Here is a 14,123-nt window from a genome sequence, read left to right as displayed (position 1 = left end):
ACTGTTGCTGTGTGTGTGTGGTTGTCTGGAGCTCATTAACCAACCTTTCTTTTGAGATTTATCTGTGACCCTTTTAACATACCCCTTCCTACAGCCTCAATGCAGGAGCAGGCATCAAAATGTGGAATTTAAATCTTCTGTCTGAAGTGTAACCCAGGTTCAATTGTCAACAAGAAAGGCATTTTCTTAAAATTTATCAGGCTTTCACAAATACTTGTTTGAAAAGTTTTTTCTGCACATACACAAACACACATACCACACACACACATATTCACACACACACACAAACACACATACATACACAAAGTATAACAATGGACTCATAAATTGATCTTTGTACTTTTGCATTTATTCAATGCAAACTCCATAACATACTATACTGTACATGTGTTATAAACAATTAATCTTTCATAAAGCATTTCTACATTGACACAAACATTACAAAGAGCGAGGCAAAGGTGCAGGATATTATCATTTTAAAAATGTACAACATCATTTGACTCGTCAAAATGTATTGCTATCTAAAAATCGAGGAATGTGAGAAGATTCCTCTTTCGTCACTAGTATCAGAAGCAAATAATCTTATTTCCAGAAAATGGAACAATCATCAAAGTTAAACGCCACCATAAGTAAAGTTTCTCAAACTGCAGGGACATACTGTATTGATTATTTAAAAATCATTGGCTTGGACACATCGTACAATAAAATACATATTCTTCAAATAAAAATACACCAAACTATCAAATCGTATGAGGACTTAAAATGGCACCATTTAAAAGAAAACCAGAGAAGGAAGACCAAAAAAATAGCAAGGAGGAATAGGTAATCAAGGAAAGACAGAGAGGGAGAGAGAGAGAGAGAGAGAGAGAGAGAGGGAGGAAGGAAGGAACAAGGAAGAGAGAGAGAGACAGACAGAGACAAAGTGGGAAGAAGTAAGTGAGAGTTTTGCATGTTCTTTTGGTCTTCTTTTGAAATTAAAATTGATATACGTTTTTGTGCCTTTCAGTCTAAATCATATCACAGTAACAGAAAGAAAATTCACAGTCATAAAATCTCTGTACATTTACCAAGCCAAGCCAGTATTTTCTCATAATCAACAGAACTGCTAAAAGCAAGTATGCACAAGCTTGCAAGTCCACCAGTATGCCCTTTTTGAATAATGATGGATACCTCAACAAGTGATTTTCACAAATTCAACAAAGACTTCTTCAGTAAGAATTTTTAGGATGTTTAAACCTTAAGCATGTTAAAATAAAAGTACAGCCTCTTTATGTCATTTCTAACACAGTTGATTTTGTTTGTTGTTTTTCACCCATACAATGTCTTTTATTGTTGTTAAAACCTAAGTTTTATGTGCCACTTCATTTACATATCTGAACAATGAAAAGTTAAGAACTTAAAACAAAGGTCAACAATAACCAAATTAGGACAAGAATTACAATCTAAAATTTTACTTCTCTAAAATAAAACATTTTTCAAATGACCACACACTCCAGTGCTAAGTGTGGCTACTTGGTAAAACTTTACACCACTTGAGCACTGTGTGATTTATAACTCTTTCAAGATTTAAAAACAAATTCTTGCTTGTAATTTGTGCTATAGTATCAAGTCTTGCTTTTTTTAAAAAAAATCTGCAGACAGTGACACTAAGTCTTCAAATCAACAAACAAATAAAACTCTTTTCTTTTTCTTCATGTTTTGAAGATTTTTGCTACAGTATAGTATCAAGTCTTGCTTTCTTTTCAAAAAGCTGGAGACAGTGACACTTAGTCTACAAATCAACAAACAAATAAAACTCTTTTTTTCTTCTTTATGTTTTGAAGATTGAAATGTTGGACCAAGACCCCTTAAATCCCATTTAAATTCTTTCTCGATGGCAATTTCAATACAAATAATATAAATGTACAATCAAGTACACAGACATGTATACCTTACTTTCCGGGTCATAAGGCGCGACTTTTTTCCTCGAGTTTGACCCCTGCGTCTTGTATAACGAAGCGCCTAATCCCTGTATTTCCCTGTATGAAATACGAAAAAAATCAAAGAGACCGCCAGAGTACCAGTCAAACAACTTGTGATAATGCATGTTTCAGCTACTAGGTACTACCCTGGCCAAGTTTCCTCTCAAGACATCAAAGAGACCGCCCCATAGGTTAAACTCGGTCACTGACCCCGGTGCAGGAAATGTTTCCTCTCTCAGATCTATGACAGGGGAACCACCTCTCATAGCAAAAACTGGGTCATTGACCCCTGGGAAGAAGGTCAGTGTCTAAACAAGGCAACCCAGCTATCACAATGGACCTGCCTTTGATCTCCCGGCACACACAGAGCACACATATTTCCACTCTGTATTCTTCCTTTGATGTGCGGCTTATTTTCAGGCTTATTTTCATTCTTCACCCTTTGTTACCGGTATACTTTTTTAATTTTGGTGCGCCCTATCGGCCCCCTGCGCCCAATGGGTGACTGGATTACAATTTTGTTTAAAAAGAAGGGGGTGCGCCTTATGCGCTGTAGCGCCTTGTAACCCGGAAAGTACGGTACTTTTGTGCTAGTTAATTCTGACCCAATCTTCAACATCTTTGATCAGGCAGGCACAAAACAAGCTGACGCCATGACCGTTTATCGGTGAAGTGACAATCTGAGTGTTTGAAGCTCTGTGGATACTGATAGGGACACACTGACTCACAGAAAGTGTCACTATAATTCATAAATAATTATGAAAAAAGTGTTCACAAAAATTATACAATTTGCCTTGTGTCCTCCGAACAATCCATTAAGTTACCATTCCCAGGAGTAACACTCCGCCTACCATACTTTATATGGCATATAGATTACTGATCAGCTAGCAATGGAACAGTATGTCAGTTAAACTCAACCTGCAGCTATTTCTCTTACATAACCCGTACACTGTGGTATGAGCTAAACCACTTTATGCAATTTGCATGATAGCAATGACATGGATACGCATGTACACAGGATACCGTACATGTTCATTTATATCTTGAGACATAGATACAATGTATTTCAATGCATGTCTCTGGTATAACACACCATTACATGTACCTCCAAAACCATTTCATGTTACTCACACTCAAACTCATTTTAAAGACAGATATAGCAAAGGTGCGAACATGAACACAATAAGGTAAGTGAGTATTAACAGCTAACATGTTGACTGTCCACACAAATGTTTTGCTGCCTCGGTTTGCAACGTTTTTTGTCTTGTTGTTGTGGCAAATGTTTGCTGTCAATGAATTTGAAGTCCCACACAAAAGCAAATCATGCTTACAGTGCAAAATGCCTCTTATTTACAGATGTGCAAAAAAGTAAACACAGCCTGAGTATTAAAGTGTTCACCACTTGAGAATATATTACATGTACAATTAATAATGTCTTGAATTCAAGTCTCTGTTAAACATAAACTTTCATAAACCTAAACAGTTGTCTGTGAATTCAGTAAAGCCTGCATGATCTGCGCTCGTCAGATTCAAACAGCAATTAACAGATTTTTCCTGCCGCTTTCAATAGGCAGCATAGCCAGGTACATGGAAATGTTGGTTGGACTCTTCCGGCCACTTCACAACGATGTCTCCACGCTGACAGGCGAGTGCAGGACGCCCAAGGGCCGACAGCGATCACGGGAACGACAACGGCGATACTGAAAACAGAAGAGAGATAATATTAAAAACCACTGAAAATACACAAAGAAGACGCACTATTGCAAATGAGATGTAGGTATACCTAATCCTACTGAAGAACTGTGAAAGACTGGTTACTACTACATGTACTAGTACAGTGAAAGACACTTTTTAAAAGGAAACATCCCAAATACTGAAAGTCACATCTTGCTGTATATATATATGGTCAAGGCTCAGGAGGTGGCTCGAGTGCAGAAATCACCAGTTGGCATTTTTGACTGCGATTCTAAGGTTAAAAATAAAGAATTAATGAAATCAAACTGTTGTCACTTGTTCTTATATAATCAAAGCTTCGTGTGATGACATAAAATGAGTTAAACTTGCTTTCTGTCATTAAAAAACAATTTTTTTTAATGAAAAATCGACGATCGTGGTGGAAGAAAAACGTGACAGACATACCTGTGTGTCACTTCAGACAGCATTTTTCACCATAACAAGATCGAATCAAGAGTCAATTTATTGATTTCCGAATTCTTAAAACGTTATCAATTCCTATTGACGTTACGTGCGTGTCAAATATTTGTTCGTTTCTTGTTTATATAGAGCGTCATCAATCGTGCTCAAACACAACGCGTGGTGTCATGTTTGGGTGATAGCGATCGATGTTAACTTGAAAGAAATATCCGCATCCAACACACGTGATTAACCTCTAATCTGAAAGATTTTATGTTTTAGTTCTTGGATTAATCAGCAAGCGAACATTTTAAACTCTGATGCAGCAAGAAATTTACATTGATTTTGCGGAAGCGATATGGTGTCAACAAACCGTTGCGTTTGGACACGAAAAAGGAACAATGTATTTTTTCACTCCATTTTTTGGAGATTAATCCGGCATGGAAGTGAAAACCACTCCAATTTAGAATATTGCGCCATTTGAAGACAAAGCGCGCGATGGACACCGAAAGGTAAGGTTTTTATTTTGGCGTCATTTGTTGAGTTTGTGCAAATCCAGCGAAATTATGGATAGAATATGAAGTAATGACCACATTAGGCTTTCGAGTGCTGAGTTCTGTTTCTCTGATAAAACTAGAGATCCTGTCTGAATAATTGTGCTTTCATCAACACTTTCCTTCGTTCCTACATTTGTCAATTTTTGCTTTGTCATGTGCATTCATGCCGATCATGTGGTGTCACTGTTGCGTTTTTGGTTTGATAGAGCAAAGTACGTTTTCAACCATCAATGATGCATCCCTTCATGAAATCACTTCGTGAAGTACCCCTAAAAGTCATTTACTGCGATTTACAAGATACGTGGTTGATATTATGGGATGCAGGAGATCAAACGCAACTTTACACCAAGTCCGAGGTCGTCAGCGTTATGTTTAAACTCGTTCAACTAAATGTCTTCTAACATACACTAATTTTTGTGGCAGATTGAATACTATGCATTAACATCATCATTGGGTCTGAACTTGTAGACCCTTATTGTGTCTGATCGCCGAGTGCTAGTTTTATGTCCAAACATAACTTGACGCTATGCACAGTCGATCTCTGCTGCCACGGCTGGTGTAATGTTAGGTTTGGGCACTCGGTTTTTTACTTATTTTATTTTTGGTAAAGAAAAACAGATGTAGAATTTAATATTGATATTATCTGTTTCAAATAACTTTCCCCCCCATAGAAACCACGTTTTTGTTGTAGTTAGTGTGATCCATGTCCAAACACAACATAACACATCGGTGTCAGCTTGAACTGTCACAGTGTTGTAGTGTAATATTGAGATTAGTTTTTATAGTTTCTTAGTCTATTTTCATCTAGCTTTCCTTTTTATCTAGCATTTTGTACAGGTAAATGTAGACTATACATTTTTTCCTTTTAATTGGTTTGAACATGGTCTTAAGTTATGTTTGGGCATTTTTTCATGGTACAAAAACTTTTTCTAAGGTTGCCCCTCACCTATTCAGTAAATTTAGCTCTGTAGCAGCCTTTTATGTGCACACAATGGCATCTGAATTGGATGGCTTACTTACACCCATAGTTCCAGAGGATGTAATTTTATCTTTTGTCACGGTGTCATGTTATGTTTCATGGCGTCATGTTATGCTCAAACAGCAAATTTTCTGTGCAAACATAAAAGATTAAGTTTACACATCAGATTATTTGGTGGCTAATAATTACCTACCATCGCTGCATGTAGATAGCTGTCCTCCTGTTCTTTCATTATGTTTGGTTTTGCCACTTTAGCCTGATTAAGACTGTGTCACGGCGTCATGTTATGTTTCATGGCGTCAAGTTATGTTTAAGTGTTTTAATTTCAGAATAACTTTTTCTAAGGTTGTGACTTGGCTATGCAGTTAACTGTGCAATGTAGCTACCAACGATATGCACACAATGGCTTCTGAATTTGATATTTTATTTGCATCTATAGCTCCAGATGATGTAAGTTTATCTTTTGTCACGGCGTCATGTTATGTTCAAGCATGGCTACTTTTTCTTTTTTCCCTCTCATTTAAAGACAAGGTAACACATCCACTTTTTTTGGGGGGGGCAAAGGAAATAATGTATGTAACAATGTTTTATTATTATTTAATGCCAAAATGATTGATTTGGGCGTGTTCTTGGTTTAATTTTTGGCATTTTCGGGTATTACGCAGCATCCAGTGAAGGATGGCTCTATTATTGATTTAATTTGATGACTATAATTAGTATTTTCATTATGATATTTTGGAGACACACAAACATTATCTATGTTTTCTGTTTTGGACTTAGTATTGATAGTATTTTGTCTTTGAACTCCATGCTGCATTTTGACTTTGTGTTTTGGTGTCATGTTATGTTTAAGCAATTTCAAGCTCAGGTATTTGACCCAATTAGAGATTCTTACCTGCTTATCTTGTTTGTATTGATGGATGTGTGGTCTAGCAATAAAGAAACACCACCAACATTTCTTTTTGTTTGTTCTTGGATCATTAAATTGCCTGAATCTGAAATTGTGATGGCGTCATGTTATGTTTGAACATTGATATTATTTTTGTAAATACATCTAAACGATGGCTCAAGTGTGAAAAACATTTTTCGTAGAAGTTTAGCATGACCATACCTAGTAAATTGTCAGGAAATTGTCAGCTTGTAATAACATTGAAATTTGTTCTTGCATGTCACACTCATTGGAGTCACCTCCAGAGCCTTGACCATATGTATATATACCACCCACAAAGATAGACTTGTAGGGACACACACAAAAGGCCATCCCTACTTCAGTGTTTTCAGCATAGCTGCAAAAACTGCTGTAACATTAGCCATGAGATCAAGACATTTTAAACTGGGCTGAAAGCACACAATCCCCCCCTTCAATAAAACCTAAAGCACCCAACCACTAAAAATAATTAATTGATGCAAAATCCATATCTGGGGATCTGATGAAAAATCTCTGAAGCTTTGCCAACGCAAATCAGTCAATATGCAGAAAGATCTCATGCTTGAGCAGTGAGTGTTTGTTATGTGTATTTTTAAGCAGAAAAAAAGAAAAGTCTGTTTAACATCAAAACTCAACCAACCTCAGGTGAAATGGTGCCCTTGGAGGTGATAAGGGCCTGTGGGGGCGAGAACTTGTGCACCTGGGTGAGGATCTGCTTGACCCTCTTGGGGCGGTTGCACGGCTGCAGGATAGAGATCTCGTTCTCCGAGAAGGGCAGGGGGCTGTCGTTGTCGTTGATGTCCTTCAGCGGAGGAGCATAAGAGTGCGGTGAGTTGACTCTGATGGAAGTGGCCGAAAGTGGAGTGGAGGGTTTGACCGAGTCTGGTTTTGAAGGTGCTGTATTCTCTGTGCACTCCACTTTTGGCGGAGTTCCCTCCCCATCACTGTGACGGCGGCGCCGACGGCTGTGAAGGTTTGGAGCGGCTGTCAACACGGGCGATGCGCCTGTTGGCATGGACGACTTTCTACCTTGGCAGTCGATGATGGCTGCTGTACTTGTGGAGTAGTCCTCAAAGTTGATATTCTGCACACACAAAATCAACAACCAATGAGAACATGTATAGCATTATGAGTACACATCTCCTTGTCCTATTTTTCACTTTCTTGAATCGCTACTCTCAACAGCTTCTGTATTTTGTCTTTGGCTCACAGAAAATGTTTCATTTACCATAAGTTTCCTTTATACCCAGTACTATGAACAGGTTTACACAGACAAGAATGTGCACAGGGGTACATTCCAGTAACCAATACATGTAACAAAACAAAACAAAACGAAAACAAACAAAAAAACACTCATACACAATTACAATCACATGAAATAAATACTCACCACTATCGTCACTGGAACTTCATCCTGAGAGTCAGAATCACAAGATAACTGACGTTTGCACTTGCTTCCAAAATGTGGTAGCCGCTTCTGAAAACAGAGCAAATTTCATGTTTAGGTTTTTGCTGCCTAATCATGGTACATGTACAACTTTTAAATTACCATTGTGGAATAAAATCGTTTCTTTACTTTTTGTTTAAATGATACAAATAAAATCATTTTTTTAGTGTCATGGTTGTGTCATACGGAAAATAATGCTGTCTAGGTGTGCATGCTTTTGGAGGATGGTAGGAAAAAATTTGACATGCAAACAAGATCAAAAACTGTCTCACTACACAAGTGAACGATGATCCCATGACTTCTTTACCCTGACAGATAAAAAAAAAACCAGGCAAAACAGTTGTACAGAGGAACATGCCTTTTAAGACCCCAAATTTAAGACTACCCCCCTTTTTAATACCTTGGTTTTTCAGATTTTATGTTCATAATCTTTGTAAATTTACCCCATATTTTAGACTCCCTCTTTTTACATTTAGTCAAATTTTTACTAAATGTTTTAACATAGAGGGGGAATCGAGACGAGGCCGGGTCGTGGTGTATGTGTGTGTGTGTGTGTGTGTGTGTGTGTGTGTGTGTGTGTCTGTGCGTGTGTGTGTGTGTAGAGCGATTCAGACTAAACTACTGGACCGATCTTTATGAAATTTTACATGAGAGTTCCTGGGTATGAAATCCCCAGACGTTTTTTTCATTTTTTCGATAAATGTCTTTTATGACGTCATATCCGGCTTTTTGTAAAAGTTGAGGCGGCACTGTCACACCCTCATTTTTCAATCAAATTGATTGAAATTTTGGCCAAGCAATCTTCGACGAAGGCCGGACTTCGGTATTGCATTTCAGCATGGAGGCTTAAAAATTAATTAATGACTTTGGTCATTAAAAATCTGAAAATTGTAATTAAAATTATTTTTTTATAAAACGATCCAAAATTACTTTTATTTTATTCTTCATCATGTTCTGATTCCAAAAACATATAAATGTTATATTCGGATTAAAAACAAGCTCTGAAAATTAAAAATATAAAAATTATGATTAAAATTAAATTTCCGAAATCGTTTTAAAAATAATTTCATCTTATTCTTTGTCGGTTCCTGATTCCAAAAACATATAGATATGATATGTTTGGATTAAAAACACGCTCAGAAAGTTAAAACGAAGAGAGGTACAGTAAAGCGTGCTATGCAGCACAGCGCAACCGCTACCGCGCTGAACAGGCTCGTCACTTTCACTGCCTTTTGCACTAGCGGCGGACTACGGTCATTGTGAAAAAATTCAGTGCGTTCAATTTCATTCTGAGTTCCACAGCTTGACTAAATGTAGTAATTTCGCCTTACGCGAGTTGTTTTAGACCTGATTTTCTCTGATTTTGTTGTTGGTCTTGAAAAGGGGGGGTTCTGCTGTATTATGAAAAGCACTCCACAAAGACTGCTCACCCTGATGGAGGATCCGATGCTTTTGCTGCGGACATGTTTGCGACAAGGGGTGGTTGTGGTTTCTACCAGCGCTGAGGCGTCACCTAGCTGCTTCTTCCATTTCCGTCTCTCATTCTGTGGGAGCGACTCGATGTGCGCCTGGAGTTTGGCAAGTTCTGCCTTTGTGGTATTGTCTGACTCAAGGTCCAAGGAGCGGGGCCGGAAGGTCAAGGACGTATTGACGGGGCTGACTGCCGTGCTCACCGGGGTGCAGTGTCCTGAAGATTCATCAGAAAGACGCTTCTCAGAGCGGAGGAAGTGCATGACGTCTCTGTTGAGTCCTGCGGGGATCTGGAAGATCTTGGCGCCGAATTTGATCATGAAGGCGGCCGTCTCCTGAGCCACTGGCAGCAGGGAGTGGTAGACGATGGTGTTGGCGTCCTTGGGACACAGGAAGTGGGGGGCGAAGAGCGTTCCCAGAGTCCTGGAGCACATCCTGTTGGAGGCCTCTTCCTGGGCCACCGTGTGCAGGAGGGGGATGAGTCGCTTGCACACCGCCAGGTTGTTCTTGGGCAGGCGCAACATCAGTAGCTGTACCACACGCAAGCAGCGCTGCTCTGCCGTCTCTAGGCCGTTGTCTTTGAAGGCTGAAAGACAGAGTGGTGATATGTTTAATAACACAATCATGTACAAAGGTCAAAATGTATAAAAAAATACAGAAATAAACATTTTTTTTCCTACAAAAAGAAAAAGAAACCTGTAGTAAGTCATATATTCTTGATAACCCTAACCATACCTCAAGATTCAAAACTTAAGGTCAAGAACAGGGCAGCCAGAGACTGCAAAGGCAAATAAAAAATATAGAATAACTCACCAAGAGCTTGTCGAAAAGCCTCATAATGTCGGTTGAGCAGCAGTGGACTAGAACAGTCGCCCAAAAGCTGCTTGATGACGTTGGCCCTGTCGTGCATTGTGTAGGGGGAAAGGTCAAGACTGCAGTCCTTCAGGATCTTTTCTTTCAGTTCTTCCTGGCGGGTCACGCTCCCGTTCACACGAAACAGCCCCTCTTTCCGTAAATCCTCCATGTTTTGCAAGGACAGAACCAGTTTGTTGATGGCATTGACATGATGCGAGTCGATCTGATTGTCTGCGTACACCATGCTGTCTTTGTCCTGCTCATGTTTGCTTTTTCTCTGAAAGGGCGACGCCATTCGCATCAGAGGGGTCTTCTTGCCGGGCTTCCCTCGGCCGTTGAGAAGAACGTCCAGTTTGTCGTCCTCCAGATCCAAGCGTCTGCTGAGGTGGCAGATGATGAGTTCTTCACATTGTTGGGGGGCCATAGACATCATCTGCTGCATGCGGCGCTGCGCAGCGCTGACCTGCAGTGGTGTGGGGTCCATATTGCGCAGGCTCTCTGGAAATCTGTAAAAAAAATAAAAAAAGATTCTGAATTAAGAAAAATGCTCAACAAGTTCAAGCTGAGAAAAAAAGAAACAAGTCGCGAAAGGCGAAAATACAACATTTAGTCAAGCTCAGTCGAACTCACAGAATGAAACTGAACGCATTGCATTTTTTCCGCAAGACCGTACACTCGTAGCATCGTCTGTCCACCGCTCGTGGCAAAAGCAGTGAAATTAACAATTCAGAAAGGCGCGGTAGCGATTGCGCTGAGGATAGCACGCTTTTCTATATCTCTATTCTTTTTAACTTTCTGAACGTGTTTTTAATCCAAACATATCATATCTATATGTTTTTGGAATCAGGAACGGACAAGGAATAAGATGAAATTGTTTTTAAATCGATTTTGGACATTTAATTTTAATCATAATCTTTATATTTTTAAATTTCAGAGCTTGTTTTTAATCCGAATATAACATATTTATATGTTTTTGGAATCAGGAAATGATGAAGAATAAGATAAACGTAGTTTTGGATCGTTTTATAAAAAAATAGTTTTACATGTAATTACAATTTTCAGATTTTTAATGACCAAAGTCATTAATTAATTTTTAAGCCACCAAGCTGAAATGCAATACCGAAGTCCAGCCTTTGTCGAAGATTGCTTTACAAAAATTTCAATCAATTTGATTAAAAAATGAGGGTGTGACAGTGCCTCAACTTTCACAAAAAGCCTGATATGACGTCATCAAAGACATTTGTCGAAAAAATTGAAAAAAACTTCTGGGGATATCATACCCAGGAACTCTCATGTCAAATTTCATAAAGATCGGTCCAGTAGTTTACTCTGAATCGCTCCACACACACACACGCACAGACAGACAGACAGACACACACACACCACGACCCTCGTCTCGATTCCCCCTCTTTGTTAAAACCTTTAGTCAAAACTTGACTAAATGTAAAAAGAAAACATAACAAACACCCCCTGTTGTAAGCTAAAAGTTGTATGGTAAGAAGTAAGTTGTTGCACACGAAAACAGACATACCCTGTTTCTGTCTGAGTATTTATGTCCTTCAAATTGTTAAACCAGTAGCCACAACAAGCGCACGAAGTGGTTCCAGCTAAGTTCGTTGCTCAGAGTAAGACACTGTTGTCACGTTCCCCTCTACAAACGATACTTTGTTTAACTTTTGGCATTCAGGAGCCACAATATTGCATCACCAAAGCATTTATTTATCAACCGCCGATACACTAATTAACTGCATAGCTAATCGCAAGACCGAAAAGCTGTATTTTCTTGTGATTAAATCCAGACAACAAAGCCAAGGTGAAATGCTGACAATGCTGAAGAGATTAAAGTCACATCAGAGACAGATACCGCATCTATGGTTTTTATAACAACGGCCTGATCTTATCACAAAATTTCAGTCAGAGCAAGAATGTTATCAGTACGATGCCTGGACGCTGCGTGACGCTATCTACGATATGATGTCATCATCCACAACCACCCCCTCCTCTCATTTCAGTTTTGTTTGACTTCATCTCCCCATAACTTCATCAAAAGTATAAAAGAGAGAGAGAGAGAGAAAGAGAGACAGAGAGAGAGAGAGAGAGAGAGAGAGAGAGAGAGAGAGAGAAAGATAGGGGGCAGAGAGAGGGGGGGGGGGAGGGAAGAGAGAGCGCAAGTTTACTACACTGTTACGCTTTCCAGCATTCCAAAGAAGCAATTTAAGACTTTGAGAAAGGGATCAAATTTGACCGGACTTCTTTTCATGCAAATGCTTGGTAGTGATATTCAGTTTACATGGGTGAAACTGATCAGAATTGAAAATAAGGAAAATGAGGCCGGGGTCCAGGGGCCGCCCAAGCCCTGGTGAGGTGCGGGGCAGGGGCGGATCAGTTCATTTTATGGGGGGGTTTCCCAAAAGTATATTGTGAAGATATGGGTGTGAAGGCGCGAAGCGCCGAGCCGACGGCGCAAAGCGCCTAGCTTGCTAGGGGGGTCCGGGGGCATGCTCCCCCGGAAAATTTTGAAAAAAAGGATGCAAAATGGTGCAATCTGGTGCATTCTGAGGATGATCATTACCAGTTTCAGGCAGCAGATTTTGTCACTGATTAATACCCCAAAAATTGAAACTCAATGTAAAATAAAGAAATGCACCATAAAAATATTTTTATTTTTTGGCTGTTTTTTTTCCGGAAACCCCAGAAACCCCCTCCCTTGTCCGCCCCTGCAGGGGCAACGCCCTGCTAGGGGGCCCAGGGGGGGGAAAGCCCCCCATGAAGAAAACGAAAAATCAGGCTTTTAAGGGTAAACTGAGTAGGCCTATCCTGGTATCTCAAACAAACAAATGTGCACATTAAACATGGTAACAAATGCCAAGCTGTAGTCCGATAAACAAAGTGAAAGCCCAGTGAAACAAAGACTCAGTGATGTCCGGTCACTGTGTTAGGGGAAATACGGATCGGATCGCCGGCGAATAAAAAAAAAAGATTTTCAAAATATTAGGAATTCCTTATTTGACCAATTTTATTTGGCGGAAGAGTTTCACCCATGACAGTTTATATTCGGCAGTCGGAGGTGGTGATCCGATCATCGTCCTACGCCACTTATATATATGTTTAATCAGACACCACTGATGTATAGTCTGTATTCAGACTCAACACTCCGTGAGTCCCATTACCACACACCCGTATCAAGATCGCAAATTTGTATAAGCTCTCAATCCCCCCCAAAACACAAAGCTGTACTACAGTAAGACTACAGCTAAACATATACAGTAAGTAATCAGTCGAATTGATCGTTTGATCCCAATCAGACCAAATTCATGCGTTGTGTCATCCGCCGCCCAGCAAGCTATCAATGCCCAAGTTACGTTGATTGGCCGTGGCGTGAGTTTTCCCAGACCTCGAGCCATACGGCGACACGCAAGCAAGCTGGCTATCGCTGTGATGGTGGCGTGGATTACTGATACCTTTCCTTTTCCCAACCCCCCGGAGTGAACAGACGGCGGACTTGGGATTCTCAGGCCCGGGGGTACAGCTCGCTTGAATCCATGGACAATCTTCGAGATTAGCTTCAAGCAACACCGGTCATTGCGTGAAAGCTATACCACGGTCAGCGGTCAAATTGGAAGGTACGGATTAAACTGTAAAGACCTTCAATTTTAATCTTGCACACGCTCGGCATTTGAACTTCTCCAAGTCCGAAGTTAAAAAAAACTCTAAGTGCGAAAGTTATCCTACCGCGAAAATGTAGATATTTTCCATAATCTTCGCGATCTGATTGGAAAGAGGAAAAGTAAAA

The 14,123-nt window shown here is 39.8% G+C and overlaps 1 protein-coding gene across 2 annotated transcripts in view; it reads right to left on the bottom strand.

The window, feature by feature from the left end:
* Positions 1 to 327: 327 nt before the first annotated feature.
* LOC138981960 (rho GTPase-activating protein 19-like) overlaps positions 328 to 14,123 on the bottom strand; it is a 31,505-nt gene continuing 17,709 nt past the window's right edge. The window contains exons 2-7 of one of the 2 annotated variants that reach the window (XR_011460747.1): positions 10,289 to 10,836; positions 9,436 to 10,061; positions 7,949 to 8,035; positions 7,199 to 7,642; positions 2,545 to 3,661; positions 328 to 1,930 (exon numbers count right to left, since the gene is read on the bottom strand). Coding sequence is in view for 1 of the 2 variants with exons in the window: in XM_070355143.1 (XP_070211244.1) it covers positions 3,581 to 3,661; positions 7,199 to 7,642; positions 7,949 to 8,035; positions 9,436 to 10,061; positions 10,289 to 10,814 (1,764 nt within the window). In the remaining variant the exon portion in view is untranslated. The other variant, XM_070355143.1, reaches the window with a different exon arrangement.

Source organism: Littorina saxatilis, linkage group LG12 (genome assembly GCF_037325665.1).
Source record: "Littorina saxatilis isolate snail1 linkage group LG12, US_GU_Lsax_2.0, whole genome shotgun sequence".
NCBI classification, from domain to species: Eukaryota; Metazoa; Mollusca; class Gastropoda; order Littorinimorpha; family Littorinidae; genus Littorina; species Littorina saxatilis.
This window is presented reverse-complemented; position numbering and strand designations above follow the sequence as displayed.